The sequence below is a fragment of the Xiphias gladius genome, chromosome 14 (genome assembly GCF_016859285.1).
Source record: "Xiphias gladius isolate SHS-SW01 ecotype Sanya breed wild chromosome 14, ASM1685928v1, whole genome shotgun sequence".
Lineage (NCBI taxonomy): Eukaryota > Metazoa > Chordata > Actinopteri > Istiophoriformes > Xiphiidae > Xiphias > Xiphias gladius.
Genome location: NC_053413.1, coordinates 22,429,760 through 22,452,371, shown reverse-complemented (window position 1 = coordinate 22,452,371; position 22,612 = coordinate 22,429,760). Strand labels below are relative to the sequence as shown.

At 40.1% G+C, this 22,612-nt stretch overlaps 2 protein-coding genes across 2 annotated transcripts in view; one reads left to right on the top strand and one right to left on the bottom strand.

Annotated features, from left to right (window-relative positions):
- Positions 1-6,850, bottom strand: part of pigk (phosphatidylinositol glycan anchor biosynthesis, class K) — a 30,057-nt gene extending 23,207 nt beyond the window's left edge. Inside the window, exons 1-7 of the mRNA XM_040144733.1 lie at positions 6,685-6,850; positions 6,424-6,477; positions 6,186-6,277; positions 5,206-5,341; positions 4,067-4,178; positions 3,051-3,147; positions 1,043-1,160 (exon numbers count right to left, since the gene is read on the bottom strand). Coding sequence (XP_040000667.1) covers positions 1,043-1,160; positions 3,051-3,147; positions 4,067-4,178; positions 5,206-5,341; positions 6,186-6,277; positions 6,424-6,477; positions 6,685-6,750 — 675 coding nt within the window. The 5' untranslated portion in view covers positions 6,751-6,850. The remainder of the gene's footprint in view (positions 1-1,042; positions 1,161-3,050; positions 3,148-4,066; positions 4,179-5,205; positions 5,342-6,185; positions 6,278-6,423; positions 6,478-6,684) is intronic.
- A 3,312-nt stretch (positions 6,851-10,162) lies between these two features.
- The window catches only part of ak5 (adenylate kinase 5), an 81,607-nt gene continuing 69,157 nt past the window's right edge, over positions 10,163-22,612 (top strand). Inside the window, exons 1-4 of the mRNA XM_040144708.1 lie at positions 10,163-10,487; positions 11,928-12,114; positions 14,372-14,539; positions 18,065-18,237. Of these exons, the coding sequence (XP_040000642.1) occupies positions 10,428-10,487; positions 11,928-12,114; positions 14,372-14,539; positions 18,065-18,237 (588 nt within the window). The 5' untranslated portion in view covers positions 10,163-10,427. The remainder of the gene's footprint in view (positions 10,488-11,927; positions 12,115-14,371; positions 14,540-18,064; positions 18,238-22,612) is intronic.

The following is a 22,612-nucleotide window of genomic DNA, read 5'->3' as shown; positions in this document are numbered from 1 at the left end:
TTTAGACAGAGGTGAACAAAAGTTTTCTCATTTCTAGCCAGTGACCCACAATTTACCGGCTGAAAAAACTACAACTGCTGCTGCCAGATTTTAATCGGCTACAGCCAAAGCTAGCTTACTAGCTAATTAAAATAACCTTAGGTCTATGACCTGGTTGAGAACACTTTTTGAAATGATTTTTTTTTTTTTTTTTTTTTTAAATCTTTCCAGCTGAGTCATTTTAAAATACACGAATCCTGTATGTGCACTTAATGGCTATACGTGATATTGTACATTGTATAGTTTGCTGCCCGTCCTCACCAGTTCATGATTCATGGAAAACATGGAAATAAAGGAGCAGCACTGTCTTGTATTGCAGTGTAGGTCTAGTTCTAGTATTATGAGTATGATATGGAAAAAAAAAAAAAATAAAAGGCTCTCAGGATGAGGACTGGGTCACAACGATTAGTCGATCTACAGAAGATTCATTTGCAACTATTTAAGTGATCAAACAATCATTTTACTAATTTTTTTAAGCAAAAATGGCAAAATTTATCTGGCTCCCACTTCTCAAATAAGAGAATTTGATGCTTTTCTTAGTCATATATGATAATAAACTGATTATCTTTGGGTTTTAGACTTTTGGTTGGACAAAACAAGCCATCTGGAGATGTAACCTTAGACTCTGGGAAATTGTTATTTTATATGCTAATCACTATTTTCTGACATAATATAGTTTGTTGCAGTTAACTACAGCCCCAATGAGGATTCACCAATGTAATTACAGAACGTAACGCTATCTTGGGTTAACTTGACTGGGGTGCTCAAGTGTAAGCTACCTCAAATCCAATAAAGAGTAGGTTAACAAAACAGACCAGCTTGCAGAAATTGGACACTTCATGTTTGGAGAAGTTTGTCTTATGGGATGAGTATGTATGAACATAGCACTGAAGCTTAGTCTACAGCTGCAGCGTGCTATCAAACCACACTGCTTAATAGAAAGCCTGACAAACTGATTGATGATATTTTATTTATTTCTTCCACCTGAAGGCAGGTAACTCACCGACAGGGAGTCTTCTCCAACTTGACTACTGGCCAAAGCCATGAGGTTCGGAGAGTAGAATTTCTCATACATGGAGGCCCCCTGACAAGTGTCAATGATGAAGAGCAGCTCATTGTACCTGGAGACACACACACAGACCGGATCATGTGCATTCTCTGATGACAAACCTGATGAGAGAACACACAGCTGGCATAACATTCGTCCATTTGTTCCAATAAATTCTGGTATCGCACAAACCTTCTCACCATCTTTCATACTGCAGTTGCCATGGCGACCAAGAAAAACCAACAGTTCCATTCAGTCCCTCTAACACACCCACACACACAGTTTCTCTCTCTCTCCCTCCCTCCCTCCCTCCCCCTTTCTTCCTGTTTTCAAGAGAAATTTCACTACAAACTTCTTTTGCCTGCTTAGGCAAACATGATAAGACTTTTTTATCCAGTTGACTGAATCAAGGTGGTTTGGGGACAACGAAGGAAGGTGGCAAAGAATCTATGGTGGCTGTAATTTGGCAGCTCAAGCCTGCAGTTATCGAATCAGCATCAAAGCTGGCATCACTAAGCTTTTATCTAGCAGCCCGGGGCCTGACTGCAACCCAGACACTCTCTATTGATAGGTTTGGAGGACAATAGAGGTACTGGTAGCAGGGAGCTGCTTTAGCTCATCTGCTGTCTTGAAATTCCCAAATGAAACAGCACCTTGAAAAGCAACATGATTCCCTTTACAAAAAGACAGGTTCTCCTTCATAAGCTGTTGTGTTAACATATGTATGATAATAATTTCATTACTGTTATAGGGGTATATGATGTGTTATGTTAGTTTATTAGGTCAGGCGTCTATGGAAACTAGTCAAATTCAACACTGTTTCAACAGTACTAACACTGATGGTATTCTGTTAAAAACAGTATTTATATAAAAGCTGTTATAATCAAAATGTTTATATTAACGATGGATCAAATGACTGTGCAATTTGAAAGGGCTCACTTGTAGTGATGAACCCGAAGAGATTTATCACCAGACTCTATGGTTCCCCTCAGCTCTGTGTGACATTTCAGGTACTTTCAGGTCACCGTTTGTTTTACAGCCTGTAGGTTAACTGGTTTGGTTAACTCACACCACTCGTTTCCAGCCGTGTTATTCATGCGTAACACTTTTTGCTATCTACAGCAATAATGCACTGTCAAGGCCATACAGGGCCAGTGAGTCAGTTCCCCTGTGGCATCACTGTTGGATGTGGTTACATGTGCAACAGAACACACTTCTGATCACATCCAACCATACTCCTCAGAGATGCTGAGTTTTTAGACATGCAAACCCCCTTTCCACCAATGATGACAGTGAAACACTACTTTTCAATCGCTGTTAAATTGCTCTTAAACAGTCCTACATACAGAATACACAGTATACACGGATTCACAAGCCAGAACATTAGACCCTTAAGACACTGACTTTAAAGAGAATAACTTGTTTTCACTGTCATGTTCTTTTTGAAAGTTTAATATTTGTTGCACCTCTGACCACACAACAGTAATACTGAAGTGGGCTCTGTTGCACTTGTAAACACATCTAAGATTTATGTCACTGTTTAGTGACTATACCCTGCGCAAACTTCTACCTCACTGCAGTAAAATGAGAATTTCAGTTACTGGATGTAATAAAGAAATATATATCTATCTATATCTATCTATACATAGATAGATATAGATATATATATATACAGAGAGAGAGAGAGAGCTTGTTTTAAGTTTCTCATTAAAAACTCCACATTTTAGCATCAAAGCACTGTTGCAGCCAATTGTCCTGAATGAGAGAATTAACAAATACCATGCATTTGTACACTGAGCAGTGCATGAACGAAGAGCAGCTAATAGTAGCTAAGAGCTAATTGGTCCTCTGGGGAAAGAAAGATCAAGTTAAATAGACGTGCAATAGGAGAAAAATAATATTTGATGTTATTTTGTGAAGTCCTTTTCCTTTTATCATTTATGTTGCTTTCCAGTTTATTTACCTTCTTTTCTGCCACATCTGCTCAAAAGCATCAGCCAGTTCCACATTACTAATCTCCTCAGAGTCCTGGAACTTCAGAAAACCATTCCCTCCATGGCCTGTTAAACAAACACATATTATTAATAATTAATTCACCTCTCATTAATAATGCAAAAATATGATATTGACTGCAAAATAAATGGTGAATAACTGTCACTGTGTTTCGGGTAATCAATTTACAGTTTCTTCATTGCTGTCTTTTGTAAAGTATGTAGGTACTGACAAAAACACATTACACAATGCAGCTTGATTTCCTCATTTCCATACAGGACTGACCAAACAAAGACGACCTGAATTCATGTTAAGATACAATATTTCGAAAGCAGCTAAAAGAAGCAAAATACTCCAACAGCTTGGTACCCCAAATGCAATATAGTTCTATCTTATCTGTGCCATATAACTTTTTCTCAACTAGGAAACCAATTTTTCCTACTATTGAGGGTTTCTTGCAGGGTTTTATAGAGGAGGTGGGATACCTCACCTGAAACAAAGACCACCTTGGCTATCATCATAAAAGGTAGGTAACTGTAATTTAAATGAACCATTAACCTTGAGGAGAAAAGAGCAGAGGCGCTAATTCACTGAACAACTGCCGTATATTTGCCTTGAGTGTGGCTTTTGTTGAGGTCATCATCTACAAAACTGCAATGATGACACGACAAGATACATCAAGATCTGAATGATTTGCCACCTCCAGCTAAATAATGTCCTGGTGGAAACCTTGCTAGAATCTCGCTCTGTTCACCTACACATATATCAGAAAGCCATTGGGAGTATATTTGCTTCCCTTCTCTGTGGGTTGTTGAAAGGGATCTTTAACTAAAGTAGAGGTGTGGACACTGAACGAAACGTGTGTACACACAGAAAATTAATTACAATGCTTTAATCACAAAATAGCTCCTAGCACTGGACATTACACACTCATTAATTATAGGCGTGAAGGAGGAGCATCGAATGGTGGATTTGTCCTTTAATTACCTGTCAAGTATATGAGGATGTTGCTTCGGTCATCAGAGAGGAGGCGTTTGGAGCGTGGAGTGCTGGGTGGAAGCCTTCCAGTCAAAACTCGCAGGAAGTTCTCCACTGTTACCTGTAACACAGGCAGGATACAAAATTTCAATGATTTTCATAGCCTAGTATGGATGGGAAAAGTTCATACAAAATTTGCATTTTCTAATTCAATACACATAAACCAAGGTTTAACAAACTAGTGAGAAAATTGGGACTATTAGAAAGAGAATACAATGAAACTTTTCATCTGCATCAGTAGGGTCAGTATGAGGGTAACAGACAAATATTTTTTTGTAGTGCTCTACTTATCTTTTAATTAAACTGTGAAAATCAATTACTCATTGTATCATTTCCTTCTTTTTCTCCTCTTCTTCTTTATCTGCTTTTCTTGCAAGTAATTACCATTTGACATCAAACAGATTGGAAGTGCAGTGTTAATTCGTTTTTAGAAAAACCAGCACAAAGCAGAGCAAATAATCAAAAACAAACTGTGATAAAGAGTGGAAAAGCCAGTGTTGCTCTGCCTTGGTCCATAACAAACAAAACATTTGGGTGCTCCTCTATTTAAGGATTCATATGATATCAAGTCATTTCCTGGTCAACAGACCAAGCAAACACTGAACAAACAGTGTTGCCCATACCCCGTCCAATTCCCTAGTACACCCGTATATAATACAAAGTATATATTACAAAGTTTTATAAAGAAGGTGAAAATCTATCTTGGATACCTCCCTCTACCAGTGCTGTGCAGTTGGAAAAATATGTAAGTCATACACTTAAGATTTTAACTAACACTAGTCCACACTCCTTTACAAACTTGTTTCACATCAAATTCAGCCATGCATACAAATGCACATATTTAATTACTGTACCAGAAGATTATATATATATTTTTTTATAATCAAGCAAACTGCCTTTTTCAGCCTTAAAGGTACAGAAAGTGAGAAACTAGTGTGAAGCTTCCTTAAGCCAGAGGAAAAGGCTCTGAAAAGTAGAAGGGTTTTTTATTAAACTTATAATTAAGATTATAATGAGACTAACTGATTTGCTAACAATTTTACAGAGTGCAGTTGTATGTTTAATGCCTGAGTGTAATGAGAACCAACCTCATATCCTCGGTAGTCAACCTCCACATCGTCACCATACACATTCAGCTCCATGTTCTTGTGGCTAAAAACTGTGGCAGGTTTCGGGTTTCTGTGGTTACAAGCCATATCATCAGCCAGCATCAGAACAATGTGGCTGGAAAAAGAGAACATGACAAAGGAGATCCGAAGTTATTATGTTAGAACATTCAATCTGTTTGACCAATACAGGCTTTGGAAGCTATAAAGACCCTCGTATTTCTCATGAGAAGCTTGTGAATGTTGCCATTTTTATAATTATTCTTGCCAGGGGCGAAAAGGCATCCAAAACATGATTAAGTTCATTATGAGACACTAAAGTACACCGCTGTAAAAGCTCCTAAAGGCATGTTGACCCACCACAATTTTACTCACTCCACGGCAGGAGAAATGTCATTTACAGATACATTTTGCCCTTAGCTGAGGACATTTTAAACAAAAAAAAAAAAAAAAAAACACCTCACAGAATCATCATGATGGTACAGCAGTATAACATCCCTACTATAACCATAGCATCCCTGGTTCAAAGTACAGCTGGGTAACTTTGTCATATATAATCCATTTGTCCTTTACTCCCAACGTCAAACATGTTTAAGGCAAGGTACTAGATGGGAGATAAAACATAAAACTAGACGAGAGATTTAGGAAGTATATAATTTATTTTGATGGACATGTGTTTCTTGTACTTTAACTGTTCTGCACCTCACAATGTGCGTGAGTGTGCTCACAGAACTTTTCAATGTTTAATCTGCCTTTTTTTTTGATCAATCATTTTCTCTTTAAAACAAAAAAAACAAAAATATTGAAAAAAATTTCGGCCTTGAAATGTCTTCATTTCAAAAGTTCAGATACGCAGAAATTAGTTTACAATGACAATGACGCAGGAAAAACAGGAAATCCTCTCGTTTACGACAGTTTCAGCGCATGGGACACATAAAGAAAAGCAGTTGTATCACAGTTACCTGTCAGGGATGCCCAGCCTCTTAACACTTCTGTACACAGACAGAGTATTGGCCACATGACGGTAGTTGAACCAGAATCTGGATGTACACACCTGAGTATCAAACACAGAGGACGCAAAAGGAGGGGGGGCGGCAGTTAATCAGGCATAAGCAAGTTCTTGCTTCTCCCATTTTTAAATGTAAAAAAAAATAAATAAAAAATCAATTAGCATTTCCACTAGCAAGGTTTAATACTCACCAGAACAGCCCAGTTGTTAGTATGACCACTGCTGAAGAACTGCCCGGCGTTATCCTGAGAAACAAATGAAAGAAGATAAATATGTTTACAGGTTTCATGTGGTTTCGCCTCGAATAAGCTGCCAGGCTCATCACCAAAACAGCAGTTAGCCGGCTAGCGCGGAAGGCTAACATGGGAGAGACTTTTCAGCTAAAATTCCACGTAAAACACACAAATTGGTGGGATATTCAGAGCCGCAGGCTAAAAGAAATATACGCTCACCTCGATGTTAAAGCTGTCCGCTAACAGGTACGTGGAAAATAAGCCCAGTAAAGTATGTATTATCATCGTGCACCAGCGTTAGCAAGGTACATCCAGGAAGTGAAAACCGGTGGCTCCGCTCAGCAAGTTCTTCCGGTACGAGACGTTTCAGAATAAACGTTTAGGCGTGGAGAAAGTCGGTGAGAAAAATCAGTCTTTTTTTAACTGAAAGAAAAAAAAAAGGGTTTGCCACGGTCTCACCAAGCGGCTCCTCCTCAGGGTTATGTGCCAGTTCATTCTATGGCCGAGCTGGTAAGTCATCACTGTTTAAAGATGCCAATGAAATATACTGTAGATCATAAAACACTCTCAGTTTGTCCCTTTTGTGATGATTTATTCATTGTTTTCTAACTTATAACAAAATATAATATGGCTCAGTACAATATTTCTGTTTTGTCTAGTGCAGTACATGGTCATACCAAAGGTGTTTACCCAATACATAAGGTTCCCATTTATAATAAAAGCTAACTCAAATATTGTGCATGAGAGCAGTAAAAACAAATCAGATATGAATACAGTATATGCATAACACAAAAACATACATAAATGCTAGTTTCAACTGAAAGAAAAACAAATAGGTAAATACATAAAGATGCAAAATTCTTTGCGGTACCTGAGAGCATAATTATGATTAAAAAAAATAGATCACCCCTATAGGTACTAATGCTTATGATCATGTATTGATATAACTTTCTAATTGTTGATACACATTTCCAATTGTCCATTTTAAAAGGCAATTCATCACCATCATTGCTCGGAATTCACAAACATGGCCCACTGAAAACAAAAAACTCTCTTTTGTTTTCTTGTGACCTAAAATATGATTGCTTTTTGTGGAAAGCGTGGGAAAATATAACATATTTTCAATTAATACAATATTGGCGGATCAGTGCTGCTAAGATTTCAGAGAGTGACTAGTATCAGCCCTATGTGGTTATTGGATGATGCAAGCTGCATGGGAGGCTTTGCCTTGCATGGACAAATACAGGCTTCTTCTGGGAGTGAAACAAATTGAGTTCAAAACCATAATCAAGAGAACCAAGACTATAATTAATGTCAGTTACGGCAGATATGGGCTACTGTAGATGCACTCAGTGGGATATTATTTTATGGACTTGCAAATTGGATTTAGTTCAGCGTGTTATTTGATTTCAACTATAGCACATGTGTTCATATTCCTGTAAGGTCACCATCCAGTCCACCTAAGAGTCACGTCTCCCTCTAGTTTTTTGGCTAAGCTATTTTTTTTTTCTTTTTTCTTGTGTTTCTGAAGTGATCTAAAACAAAAACAATCTATTTTTTCAACATTTTTTCTTTGCGACTACCATGAAAGGGGGCAGATAATGGCTTGTTTCATAATGGTTATATAACATACTTACTTGTTTACTGATGTGGAATTTTTATATTATATGGAAATTAATTTTTTAATAACATGCTTCAGGGGTTACAGTACACAGTTGACTGCGTGTCTAATTTAGTAAAACATCAATTGGTCAGATATGGCTGAAACACTGATGAGCGAAAAAAAATACATATTAGACATGAAATGGTGCTGACAGCTTCATATTCAAATGCTAATTGGTAAGGACCTTAGTAATGAGAAGTGACATGGATATCACAGGCAGCAGATGTCAAAATGCATGTCATGTCCCTGCTGAAGTAGTCTAAGTGTCTGGGAGCCCTGTGGTAAGATGAAACTATGAAAAAAACATATCCTTCGTGCAATTCTAATGTAACATTACAGCACAGCAAGCAGAAGGTCTGCTGGAAAAGCAGCATCCAAATCAGTTTTGACACACAGCAGGGCGCCTTTACAGGTCTGCCAACCACTTTAATGCTGCGACATCTCCTACCTCTCCTGCTTTTTGACCTGCAGCATCACTCTCTTTTCCTGCACAGAGCTAATCACAGTAATGTCTGTCCTGCAAATGCATCACATTAGAAAATGAAAAGGCAAGGATGGTGCACCAACAAAACAGCTCTAAGTTGCATAAATCTAATCATTATTCCATTTGCAATCCATAAATTAGCATTTTACTCTCAGGCTGTTTTGTCCTCAGCGGTGACTGATTCTTGGTCATGCATGAAATTTTATTCAGATAGGATGATCATCACTTTTTAACACACTCGTGCTGCTGAACTAATTTAATATATAGTATGGTATGATTGTTTTTTTGATATAACCGACAAGGAGACCCAAAGTCATCTTTCCAGTTGTCAAAAGGATTACTGGCCTATAAGGATCGAATCCTATGAGACAAACCAGGAAATCAATTTGGCCTATTCCTGGGTTCCCTAAAAAAGCCTTGATTGAGTGACCAGTGGAATTCACCCTTTGCTGAGCTGTGTATAACCCAAAACTAAAGATGTACATTGTTACGTAAGTTAAGAGAACACATGCATAAAGCTAGCTGAACTGAATGTCTTCATTTAAAGACAAATTGAGATTTAAAGATTTAGGTCACAGTGGTTTAAATCTTTACGCTAACTAGTCTAAAAATTGTGAGCTGAAAGGTTCAGTTTAAACTTGGAAATAACAACTTGACAAAAAAAAAAAAAAAACAGGAATACAATACTCTGAGGAAGGTCATGAGATGCAGTTGAAATTTCTGGAAACACAAAATAAGTGGACCAGGCGTTAACATTTTTTCATCGTGTCAAAATGGTTGAGGTGCACCTCTGCACAGGTCTGTTTTCCTGATAGTGGATATAACCAAAATTAAATAACTTTCTGTTGGCCCAGTCTTTGCAAGCACCTATAGGAAGATCAAGTTAAGTTATATTTATCCATCCAGTGGTGGAAGTATTCAGACCATTTACTTGAGTGTAAACTAGCAATACTCTGACATAAAAACACTCCACTACAAGTTAAAGGATTGAAATAAAAACAATTTTAGGGAGAAGCTTAGCAACAAAATATACATAAAACACTCAATACTATCAGTGTTATATTATTTTATCATGAGATCAATATTATTGATTCAGTAATTCAATAATATACTGTGGGGCAGTTTAATCCAAAAAAAAAACATTATAATGGATAAAATGATTGTAGGTTTTATATGTAAAATTTTAATGTAAAAATTAACAAGTAACTCCAGCTCTCAGATATATGTAGTGGAGTAAGAAGTAAAATATATTTCCCTCTGAATAACAGTAGAGTAGAAGAATAAAGTAGCATTAAATGGAAATACTCAAGTACAGTAAAAGTACAGTACTTGAGTAAATGCAGTCTACTTAGTTACTTTCAACCACTGTATCCCTTTTACAGTTAGTCATGTTAAATCCGTTTCCATGCTGAAGGCGAACGAGTGAAAAACGCCAAGTGGAGGCGGTGCGTGCGTATTTTGGCACACACAGCGCGCAACCTCTGTGTCAACGTCAGGGCTCAGAAACACACACACAGACACACACACACACACACACACACACACGCAAGGTGAGTGCTGGAAGCAGAGCACCGTAGGAGGGGAGGACGGACGAGCCACGCATCCGCATCAGCGAGGAGGGTTGCGCGGTGGCATTCCCTGCAGGAATCCAGTTGTAAAGTCCACACACGAGGCAAAATGCGCTGAGGGGAAAATCTGTCTGGAGCTCGGTTGTTAACCAAAGATTACTGAGACATCTGGAGGAGGGGGGGAAAAAAAAACAAAAAAAACAAACGCTCCGGACAATTTGTGATTTCAGAGGACACCCGACTGGAGATGAATACCAACGATGCCAAGGAGTATCTCGCACGCCAGGAGATACCTCAACTATTTGAGGTGAGAGATGATGTGCGCGTTGTGGGGATGATAAGAGCGGACAGTACGTGCGGATTTGACAGTGTGATTTTTTTTTTTTTTTTTGCACGTTTTTACATCGATGCATTGCAGGATGCATGTCAGAGTCAGGGTGAAGATCTCTTTATGATAGGTAGTACATCTTGTTATGGTTGGGCTGCGGATACCACGCGAGTCTGTCTGACTGCATATTTCTTGAATAAATAGTGGTTTAAATACGAAGAGAAACCCCGGTGGTTCATAATTTTACAACCTGCTTTCTAAAATTGTGTTTTTATAGCCTAACTGTAACGACGATGAAACCAAACAGACCTTCCTCTCCTTCTTTACATAATTGGCTTTTATTTTGACATGAAGCAGCCTATGGACTCCGCTGGAAACTGCATTCTTTCACCATGAAGAAGGACAATTAGTCTAAGTACTGTGACAGGGTACAAACAAGAATATTAAAAGTCTACAATACATTTTAGAATTACTGCAGCAAAAAAATATGATAGTATGACTCACAACTCGGGGAATATTAATAATATGACATTTGTGGCTGAAAAGACATGAAAGTATTCGTGTCAACATGTTACACCATCCAAGGTAATGCTGTAAGGTACAATAAGGCCAGCACAGCACTCACTTTTAACCAGCATAGACAGAGACAGTATGAAAACTTACAGGAATATGATAATGAAATATAATATTGTTTCTCCTGAGGAGACAGTAATTTGGCTCAGCCAGTTAATGAGACTCAGTTCTGAGTGCGGTGAGGCTAATGTGTGCAAGCAATAACTGCTTGTTTATTTACAGCCAGTTCCAATTACATTGAGCGGTGAAGTGACACATTATCATCATAACTGCAGTGTCATTTTACTGCTTGATACTGCTGCTCATATAAAAGTGAATCCTATATCAATCAACTAAATAAGCACATCGGGGCGTTTTGAAGCTGGGAGAAGCTCTCTGGATTCATGCTGCCGGCGGTGGGAGTTGCTAGCGAGGAGGGTGGAGATGAGGTCCCAGGGGAAGGTATTGTTTCAAAACATTCAGGGTCAAGGGGACAAATGTAACACAAACACACACTTGACTCGTATGTTGGCACGGAGCTCGTTCTCACATTCATCACAGTCACTGGCTTTCCTCCTCGGCAATAACAACAGGCCATCGGGGTTCTGTGTATATTTGCCAGGCTGAGTCCAATTTCATGGGCTTCTAATAAAACGAGATGTTTTGTTCCCTTGGTGGAGCCAAGCCAAGGCAACCAGATCTGCACTTCAAAACTTCACCTCATTAAGGCGGGCTTGTTCTCCTCCGCGTCTCTGTCACAGAACAACACATCATTACAAAGATGTAGTGATGCTAGAAAAAAAACATCTCCCTCACACTTACTCTCCCTCCGTGGCTCATCACTTTCACCCCCTTTGTTTTCTCCAGAGCCTCCTGACAGGTCTGATGTACTACCGGCCCGATGACCCCATCGACTACTTGGAGGGCTGTCTGAAGAAAGTCAGGGAGCTCGGGGGACCAGACAAGGTGCGATGGGATACCTTTGTGGGCCAGGAGAAGAAGTCTCTTCCTCCTCTCAACGGGGGACAGTCACGCAGGTCCCTCTTCAGAAATGGTGAGCAGTGAGGGCTCATCGTACAGTATAGTAAAACACATCAGAGCTGAAAAATAGTCAGTTCATCAGTTAGTTGGTAGACAGAAATTTCATCAACATTATTTCTTGTAACAGCTGATTAATCATTTAAGTTATGGAAGATTTCTGGCTTTAGTTTGTTGTATGTGAAAGATGGAACCTTTCTCTCCTACACAAAGAGGACCAAACTAGCTCAGAATCTGGACAGGAAAAGGGCGTTGACATTTGTACTACACCCTCGTGAGCCCCGTTATAGATGCATTGTTATAACTGTTGCGCTACTCTTGGAAGAACTAGAAGAGGTTTAGAGCGAGATGAGATGGGAGGCTTTTTTCTCCTGCCACAGTGTTGGGGGGCAGCTGTGTGCACCACTTCTCTCAGATGGACTTAGTTTCCAAAACAGTGCCAGAAGCATTTGTTGGGACACCAGAATACCCACAAACCCGCCGTGTCCAAAACACCAGCTACAAATGTTGGAGGTAAACCCCCCTCGGCTTCCAAACCGTTGAAATCAACACGTTCAAAGACAGAATCCAGTCTGCAGATCCCCGCCTTGAACATGCCCGTGCTGCATTTCCTGACCTGTGAATTTAGTTGACTGTTACTACACAGTGAAAGACGGATGAATGTGTGAAATTAATTATTAATCTGAGTAGGGATACCACAAAGCACTCCATTCATCACTTATTGATTCTGGGTGTGGTTTCCAGCAGGTCTGGCTGATACTGGAAGTACTGCAGATGCAAAACTTGGTTCAAATTTGCAAAGCAAATTTCTCAACTAAGGCTCTCGTATGCTAATGACATTTTCCATTTGCATTGACATTTTCCATTCAGTATCTCCTTGGGCAAGATACTGAACCCCAAATTGCCCTGATGGCTGTGCCATCAGTAAATGTGAGTTGTGTGTGAATGCAGTGTATGAATGTGTGCGCGAATGGGTGAATGTGGCATGTCGTGCAAGGCGCTTTGAGTGGTCGATAACACTAGAAGAGCGCTATATAACTGCAGCCCATTTACCATTGTTTTGCTACTTCTACTTTAAATTCAAATATTCTCTTCTTTGTTTGATGATGCATGTGAGGCACAGCAGCAATGTACACTGGAGCTGACCGTGAGATTAAAATAGAATAGCGTTGTGTGTGTGTGTTTAAGTAAAACTTTGTTTATAGGCATATCACTCACACCATGCAACTGCACAGATACGGTATGAAGAGATAATATATATAAAACAGAAAACTTTGCAGTCAGAAAGATGATTCAAGACACATTTAGGACAGGCTCCTGCTTTTAGAGATTCATATTTGTCTTGTTTCTCGTAATATCGTGGGAAAGACGCCTGTAAACCTTGCCAGCTGCAGCGTTTATAGCTAGTGGGAACTGCGGCCTAATTAGTGTTAGAGATTTCCATGTGCTGTGATTCCCATCTCAGCTGATAGCCGAAGCTCAGATCTCCTATTTTTTTTAAATCGTTGCTGGAAGGAAATGCTGCTTTTGCTTCCTAAATTCCTTTTCCTTTTGGCCTGATTGGCTTATTTAAGTTTTAGAAATGGGAATAGGGGAAAAAGTAAACCTTTAGATTCAGTCAGGTGGCGAAGCATTAGTTGTAATTTGCAAACTTCTGTCCGTGTTTCTAAATAGTTTTCATCTTAATGAGCGATTTGTGTGTTTTTCTAAATCATTTGCATAAAATAGCTCCTCTGCTCTCTGCAGATTCAACATAACCTCATTTTCCATCTCTAGTGCACGTACAGTATTGTCATTGCTAAATTGGTATGATCAATACCATCACCATCCTCAGTGCTGTAGAGAGACTTATAATCTAGCGTAGAGAGATATTATTGGCACCAAATGTAAATTATAGCAGTTCTGCTGCCCTGGAATAGCATGCAGTGATGATCTCTATCTTTGGTGAATCTTCCTATAATCGATACTTAGATCATGAGAGACAGCTGAATAGTTGGCAAACTGAATGCACCATCTCTGTTTGAATTCATCCCATTAACGAAGTTATGTCACATATACTGTCCGACCGTTAAAACAGTCATGACTTTTTGGGGGTTTTGTTCTGAAATGGGATTGGAAGCTTTTGAAATAATGTAACAGCTGCACCTATAAAGAGACCGACGGCATGAAATTACGGCACAATTCGTTCTCATTTATACCTTTTTTTCCATGTTTGCCTGTGTGTTTGTGCGTGTGTGGGTCTGTGTGTGTGTATGTGTGTGTGTTTGTGACAGTGCTGCCCGACAGTCCCAATTTTCCCTACAGACGGTATGACCGCCTCCCGCCCATCAGCCAGTTCTCCATCGAGAGCGACTCAGACCTGTCGGAGACCGCGGAGCTCATCGAGGAGTACGAGGTGTTCGATCCATCAAGACCACGACCCAAAGTCATCCTCGTCATCGGTAAAGGACCCGCACAACAGTCAAAACACAAAGATCAAAACTATAAATACATAGGCCCTTGCACAAGAATGAGTGACCTGTTCCTTCAACTGATGTTTCTGATTTGAAGCACTCATGTAGATTTCTCGAGTCATGTTTTCCATTAGATAAGAAACAGAAGTAAAGCTGCTTTTATGTGTAAAGATAGCAAAACTAGTACCCAGTGTCTCTTTATTGCTATCAATGAGTGTTAGCCATGTATATGAAAAGTCTACAAACATACAAAATATAAGTTTATATTTGCCTTACTGATGATTTAAACAGACATGCCCTGGAAGGGAATCTAAGACTCAGGCAGCGCGAGCGCGCGCGCGCGTGTGTGTGTGTGTGTGTGTGTGTGTAAACTAGCAGTGCGTTTTTCCTGGTATTTCTTACGTAGCCCCACCTATCTCTGATAGTATCAGTGGGGGAGATCTTGTTGCATGTCACTCACTGTGTTAGACACTCACGCTCTCCTAATCTGATTTCCTTGATGGGCCTGCATTAACCTGTCAAATACATTCATTAATCTTGTAAATTAAGCACGGCAGCTGCACAATAAGAGCAATGACACTGGTTGAGCTGGACCGAAAAAGGCTGCTATTTATAAACCCTCTTTAAAATAGTTTATTCAAGGTTTTAAATGACCAAGACAAAGACTTCAGTGTCTGGTAAAAAGCATCTAAAAACCTTCTGACAGCCTTCTGCTACAGCATGTTTTGCTTCTGGTGTGTACCTGGGATGTTCACGCTGTCTATAATGTGGATGATAGTCATTTGTCCTCGCCGGACAAAGCCACTTCCTATCTTGTCTTTGTGAGCACATTGTGCCCTATTTTAAAGGGAAAACAGGATGGCAGCAGCTGTCATCCCTTTTGAGGATCATGGCAAATGCTTTGTCTGTCAGGTTCAGAGAGAGAGAGAGACTGACAAAGACACGCGTGTGTCGGACATTTCAAAACACTACAGTGTAAGATCAGGTCTCTCTTATTCCCCCGACCCCTTCGCTCTTCTACAAAACTTTCACTTTGCCTTTTTTTTTTTACAACATGACTGGAAAATTTAATTAAGCCTATGGGCCTTTTTCATGTCAGACAGTTTACAAAATTATAATCACAGAAAATACAGATGTAATTAACATGAATATTAATGGCTGCATTCCATTTGGGTGTGCTAGTTCGAGGGTACCGTTATTGTGCCTGCTGGCTCACTGGAACACTTACATGCAACTGAGCAATCGCTAGTGTTATTAGTTGCACTTATACTTTTCTTGTCAAGTCAAAATGTCTGCCATTAAAAATGTGTCCCATCCATTTCCCTCATGTATAAAGATAACATTTAAATTCAAATCTCAGCTTTGAACCTCACCTTGTAGGAAATGATTATGATAACAATCTTAAATAAAGGGTCAGCGTGCTGGAGTGTGTGTATATTTTAAAGGAGTAGTTTAACATTTTAAGAAATGTACTTGTTCACGTAGCTCTTTTGGCAAGAGTTGGATGAGAAGATTGATACCTCTCACGCATTACATATGAAGGTAAACCCGGGAGACGGTTATCTTAGCTTAGCGTTAAGACTGTAAACATTGGGAAGCAGCTAGCCTCTGTCCAAAGGAAACAAAATCCACCGACAGGTCTAAAGCCAGTGTTTTTCCTTCGGACAGAGCCAGGCTACCTGTTCCTTCCCTTGGTAAGATAAGCTTAATGCGGACAAGGGCTTGGTAACAATCCTCTCTTTTAACTTTATAAAGAGGAAAGATGTGATACACAAACAGCATTGTGCAATGTGACAATTCCCTTTTCATCATTTTCAGCAATAATATTAGATTCTTACACTTAATATGGACAGTCTTATGCTCTCAGGCGACGTAAAGTAGATAATCAGCACAGCTGCACAGCTGCAGTTTCTGCGGTTTTCCACAGACCACACAACCATGAACCTGACATTAGCCCGACTCTAAAAGCCGTTTCAGACAAACCAGGCTGTACAAGTGTTCTGACCACGTCTTAAAGCAGAAGTGTTTATACCTGTAATAAATGGCAAAACTCGAAGGCGGGCGAAAAAAACCTGCCTTCATAGAGAGGAGGGGGACACAATTTTCATGGCGTTGAAGTAATTTGTGAGCGCGAAAAGTGACAGAAATAGTTGTGTGAAGACTGAAACAAGAAATTGTGAAGGGAGTTCAATCCCTGCCTACTTTCACACCTCTGCACATCCAGCCAATCGCTGCGTAAAGCGGGCGTGATTGATGGAATCGTCTGTTTCAGAAAGTAACAAACACTGTAAGACCCCCCTACCGCTCGATACCGTCATCGAAAATTGGTTTTCAGACGCTGTTCGACAGTCGGGCAAGCACGCTGTTCAAAACATGCTGAGGCCTTAACTCTAACTGTAAATCCATATTATTAATCCCAAGTGTAAACCAGACACTGCATACCTGCAGGATACTTCTTTTCACAATTACAAGCATTACTTGGAACTCAGCACTTAGGGACAAATTACAGTCACTTCGCTGAAACTTGGCTGTCAGAATTGGGCTATCCAATTTTAAATTCAACCAAATAATATATTGCCAATCACCGATTTGTAATGATTTTCTTCACTTGGGTACAGGCTCTTCTCCTCTTCCCTAAGTAATATCTGACGGTAACACCATGATGGTATAAATTACCAATGACACAGCTTGTTCTCTGACTAATTTCACTTCACTTTGGCCTGGCTGTCAACCAGGAGCAATTTTGGAGCGGTTGACATTTCTATGGTAACAGTAGCATCTCTGAAATCCTGGAATGGAATGCAGTTGTCTATCGGCGAAGCAGCATTCGGGTTGTCAGATGGCTTTTACAGGCATTTGTACAGGCCTTTCACAAACTGACGGATCACATAGCAAGCCCATCTTGCGCCATTAAGATATTATTGCTAATAAATGGATTTCCTGTGGTCAATTTAATTCCAAAATATGAACTTTCTATGCTCTGATCTTTTTAATTTTTTACTTTTGGAGGAATTATGGTTCATGTTAATTCTGTTGCACCAAGATGGTAAGATGTTAAAACAAGCACTAACATGACATCTAGACTATTCATATTAATATTTACCAAACTACGCTGCATTAAGCAGCTGTAAGAGCTTCTCTTTCCTTCACTCCGCTCCACAGCCTTTTTCCTGCTGAAATGTAGAGAAAAAAGAGGATTTTTTATCAAATGTAGAAACATTCCTGTTTCTCTCATTCCCCGCACACATTTGCAAAACGCACATAAGCAGTAACACACAGTCACACAGAGACACACACAGACTCTCACATGTGAATACAAGCATAGTCATGCACACACACACACACACACACACACACACACACACACACACAAAGTCTCACATAGTCTGCGTTTCTCTCACTAATACACACATGCGCCTACACTAACACACCCACGCGCATAACGCACATAGACACATTCACACGCACACAAAATCTCTCCCAAAACATCAACAGCTCTCCCTCTGTGCCTAGGTGGCCCTGGCAGTGGCAAAGGAACGCAGAGCCTGAAGATTGCCGAGCGCTACGGCTTCCAGTACATGTCCGTGGGCGAGCTGCTAAGGAAGAAGATGATCCACAACGCCACCAGCAACAGAAAGTGGAGCCTGATCGCTAAAATCATCACCAACGGAGAGCTGGCACCACAGGTAGCAGAGAAACAGAGAAGGACAGGGGGAAGGGGGTGTTTGTGTGTGTGTGTGTGTGTGTGTGTGTGTGTGTGTGTGTGTGTGTGTGTGTGTGTGTGTGTGTGTGTGTGTGTGTGTGTGTGAGAAACGGGGAGAATATGAGAAGAGGGATCAGCACCGAGTGTGTCCAGTCACTCGCCGGCCAATATCCCAGCGTGCATGTAAAAAGGGACCAATTAACAGCATCCATAGCACAAGCGTGATGGAGTGAGGGGTTCTGCTCCGTCTTATTAGCATCGTCCTTCGTCGCAAGATAATGAATCTGCTTGGGAAGTAAATGGGCACAGACCACCGGTGGTTGTTTGTGCTCAACTCTTTCAAACACTGTAAAGACAACACATGTGGAAGCGTTACACTTCTCAGTTCAATGTGTATGAAATCCAGATAGTTTCCTTGACTAAAAATTGTAATTGTACATATCCAGGAACAAACGAATGACCGAACAATAACAATTATCATCATTAAAAAAATTATGTTTAAGCCCATTATCTACAAATGATATATTCTATGCACTGACGCCAAGTATTTTCTATGGCAAACCATGTTTTTTGCTCAGGAAGAAGAGCGGGTCAACCACTAATCGCAGCGTTGGTGGTTTGATCCCCAGCTCCTCCTGTCCACACGTGGAAGTGTCCTTGGGGCAAGAAAGCAAATTGCTCCCGATGGTCAGGTCAGCCCCTTACATGGTGGCTCCCTGCCATCAGCGTGTGACTGGATGGGTGAATAGGAGGCAAACTGTAAAGCGCGCTGGATGAAAGCGTTAGAAAAGCAACTTGCAGAGACTTGCCGAGACCGTTTCACTTCCTTAATGTTTTTGGTCAAAAAAAGATTGCCAGCACATGGTGATGCAGTTGGATATAAGACATAATCAGTGGTAACAGACTCTAAACTCATTATCCACTTACTAGCTCTTTCTGGGGCATTTAACTGTACTATACAGACTTCTCCAGAGCATGGAGATGACTCCGGTGTCATCACAAAGGTTCATATACGAAAATCCCGGCTTAAGTGACGCGATGACACCTAAGGAAGTTAAGTAAGGTGAAGGGGGCGCTAGGGTACGGTCAAGAGTTCTGGAAAAAGCTAGTAGATGAACTTGGAGTTAAGGATATTTTACCACAAATATGTGTTTGATGCAAGATGCGAGACAATGACTTGACACCAAACTGCAAACTTTGAAATGCAAGAAATGACCAAGAAATTCACATTATTGTTTTTCACAGCATCTGTGTTTGCTTATTATTTATCCTTCAGGTTTAATTTCCTGACAGTAAGTAAATCACGAATGCAGCCTTTTTATCTAACTCTCAAATGTCGGCTGTTGGAAGACCATTACATAGTTTTCTAACTGTTTATACACAAAACATGAGGTAATTCAAAAAGATAATGAAAGGTTTACCGTGATGGATTTGATAAGATGGGTGGCATATCTAAAGCAAATTTCAGCTCCCTAAATGTTCATTTTCTCAGTCTGTTAAAGTGAAAAGAAACCAGGACTGTCATCAACAATAATAAACTTTATTTGCATAGCACTTTATTTAAAAGTGCTTCAGACGAAACAAACAAAAAAACAAAAACAAAAACAATCCATGCCAAAACAAATGTCGAATTCATAAAGATGCCCGGTTTAACAAATAGTTCAAAGAGACAGGGCACCGAAAGACAACTTTTGGCAGAAACAGTTAATGGGCACAAAAGGTCACACCTCTGAGACACACCATAGATGGAATAATTTTATTTAAAAAAATTATTATACGCTTTAAAAATTGTCACTGCTCATGTGAAGTTCATTGACTTAAAGTTGTAGAAGCACCGGTATGGTCCCTTACTTTTATCTCATATTTCCACATCCTTGTACTCGTCCTTCCTGATCATAGATACATTTAAACAAGAGTCTCTATGAGCCACTTTTGGCTTTGGTACAGTGCTTGGTTTTCTAGCACGCCCTGTCACACAATGCCATGTGTAGACTAATGAGTAAAGTAGCTACGTAACTAAAGCTACTTTGGCTGGTGGTTTGGACCAACCGTCCTACAAATACGGGCCTTTATGCCAGCACAGGGACCACGATGCATTGTTGGTGCAGCCAGGTTCAAAGCTTTAACACGGACGCCGCATCCCGTCCTGCTTCGTAACTGGCCGTTCGAAGCTCGTGCCCCCTCATGAATTATCTTCAGTGAATGCCTATCTCACCATTTATCGTCCCTTCATTGCACGTCTGGCAGGACATTGCATCTCCCTTCTGGCCATTCACCATGAACCAGTGAGATAAGCAGCAAAGTAGGCCAAGCTGCATTCACATTGGACACGATAAAGTGACTTGTGGCTGTTAGGCATTTAATTTCATGCCATGATTAGTTTAGCAAAGCAGATTAGAATTTGGTTTCTTAATGACTGTATGTACTGATGAGAGGGAGAAGCAAAATACAGCTGTTACTTAGAAGCTTTAAACAGGAGCCCTGATGATAGCCCGGTTTGTGTGAATATTGTTTTATAATTTGCTGAGGGACAAATTACTGATTCACATTTAGTGGTGCCATAGTTGTTTACTATGGTGTCTACTTTGAGAGTTAAGTTTTTCACAGCAAATCAAAGGAATAGTTTGACATTTGGAGAAATGCGCTTGTTCACCTTCTTGCGGAGAATTTGATAAGATTGCTACCACTGTCATATCTGTCTCCATTAAATATGAAGCTACAGCCAGGAGATGGTTAGCGTAGCTTAGCTTAAAGACTGGCAACAGGTAGCAAGATCACAGCTAACCAGCTGTGGGCTCCAGCTTTGTATTTAACAGGCAGATTAGAGAGTGGCATCCATCTTCCCATCTAACTCTTGGCAAGAGAGCAAACGCTCGTGGAAAAAAGTCATCCATGCATTTCCTCTTGTAGTCTGGAGCACTGTAACTGTGTAACTCATCTGTGTAGCGAGGACACAGCATCACTTCACTGACTCCCAACCAGCTACCAAATCAATTTCTTCAAGCTCTTGCTGTTTGTCTGTTACTCGCTGCAGGTCATGTGACTCAGTATGTTTCTGAACTAATGTTCTCTCAGAAACCCCAAAGGTCTCATAAAAGACTCCTGGCAGTTCGACAGTCTGGGCTAAAATTAAAGACTGATAGCACTTCTGCTTTTATATCCTCAGACTGTGGAAAAATCTTCATGTTAAGATTCAGCAGACTTAGGTTTTGTTTTTTTTTTTATGATGAACTGACCATTTAATAGAAAGTTTGAACATCTACAGTCCCACCGAAAGCTTCGGAACAGGCGAGTAAGTAAAACCTGTTTTGAATTGATATGTACCGTGGAAAAGGGACACGACTTTTACGCAAGTGGACAAATGCAACAATTCAATTAATTGACTAGTTGATTCATCTGCAGCTATTTTGATATCTGAATAATCGTTTGGTAATTTTTTCAGCAAAAATGCTAAACATTTGGTAGCTCCTGATTCCCAAATGTAAGCATTTTTTGCTGTCTATGACAGCACACTGAATCTCTTTGCGTTTTGGGCTGTCGGTCAGACAAAACAAGGCATTTGAAGACGACACCCTGGGCTGTGGGAAATTCTAACAGGCATTTTTGATTATTTTTTGACATGTTATAGACAAAACAATGAACCGATGAATCCAAAAAGCACTCCTTATTGGCTTTATAGTGCACTATACTTTCTTTCTGCCATTTTGTTTAACTAACCCTAACCCTGAGTGTGAAAGCAGTGTCAATACAATGTACACTACCTTTTGGCAGTAATTCCATGATTCAATGTGTCACAATACAATTGAACAACGCTATACCTGCCGGTGACGACCTAAATTGACGATGATTCTTAAGTGTCCCAGATCTCATTTTACTGCTCAATATCAAGTAAGCTACTGAGTGTCTATTGTATAGGGAATAGCGAATGAGTGAACAAGGGAGAGGTCTAGGATGGAACTTTAATGATGATTCTCTCTAGCTGCTTGTCCGCTGTACGATTGCTGGTATAGTGTTGTAGATAGATTGTCTGATGCCTGGCATTCCTGTGAGAGCTCAAACATCAAGCCATGCAGGGGATCAGAGGGCTCTTCTTAGATTAGCTTTTCTCATTTTATTTCACACGCATACGTTAATCTGTTCGATGGAACTGAGATTAGGTTTAATCTCTGCGTAGTCTGCCGGGCCGCTGCTCACATTCTGTGGTTGGAGGGGAAATTAAACGTCTGCGTTAGTCAGCGTTGGCCACGGCCACAGATGTTATTTTTAGATCAGAGCATTTCTCATTTATCTCTGCCATATCATATGATGCTTGCTGCCCGGAATGAATACATTCGAACGTGCTGGCCTCCTCCAGCCAT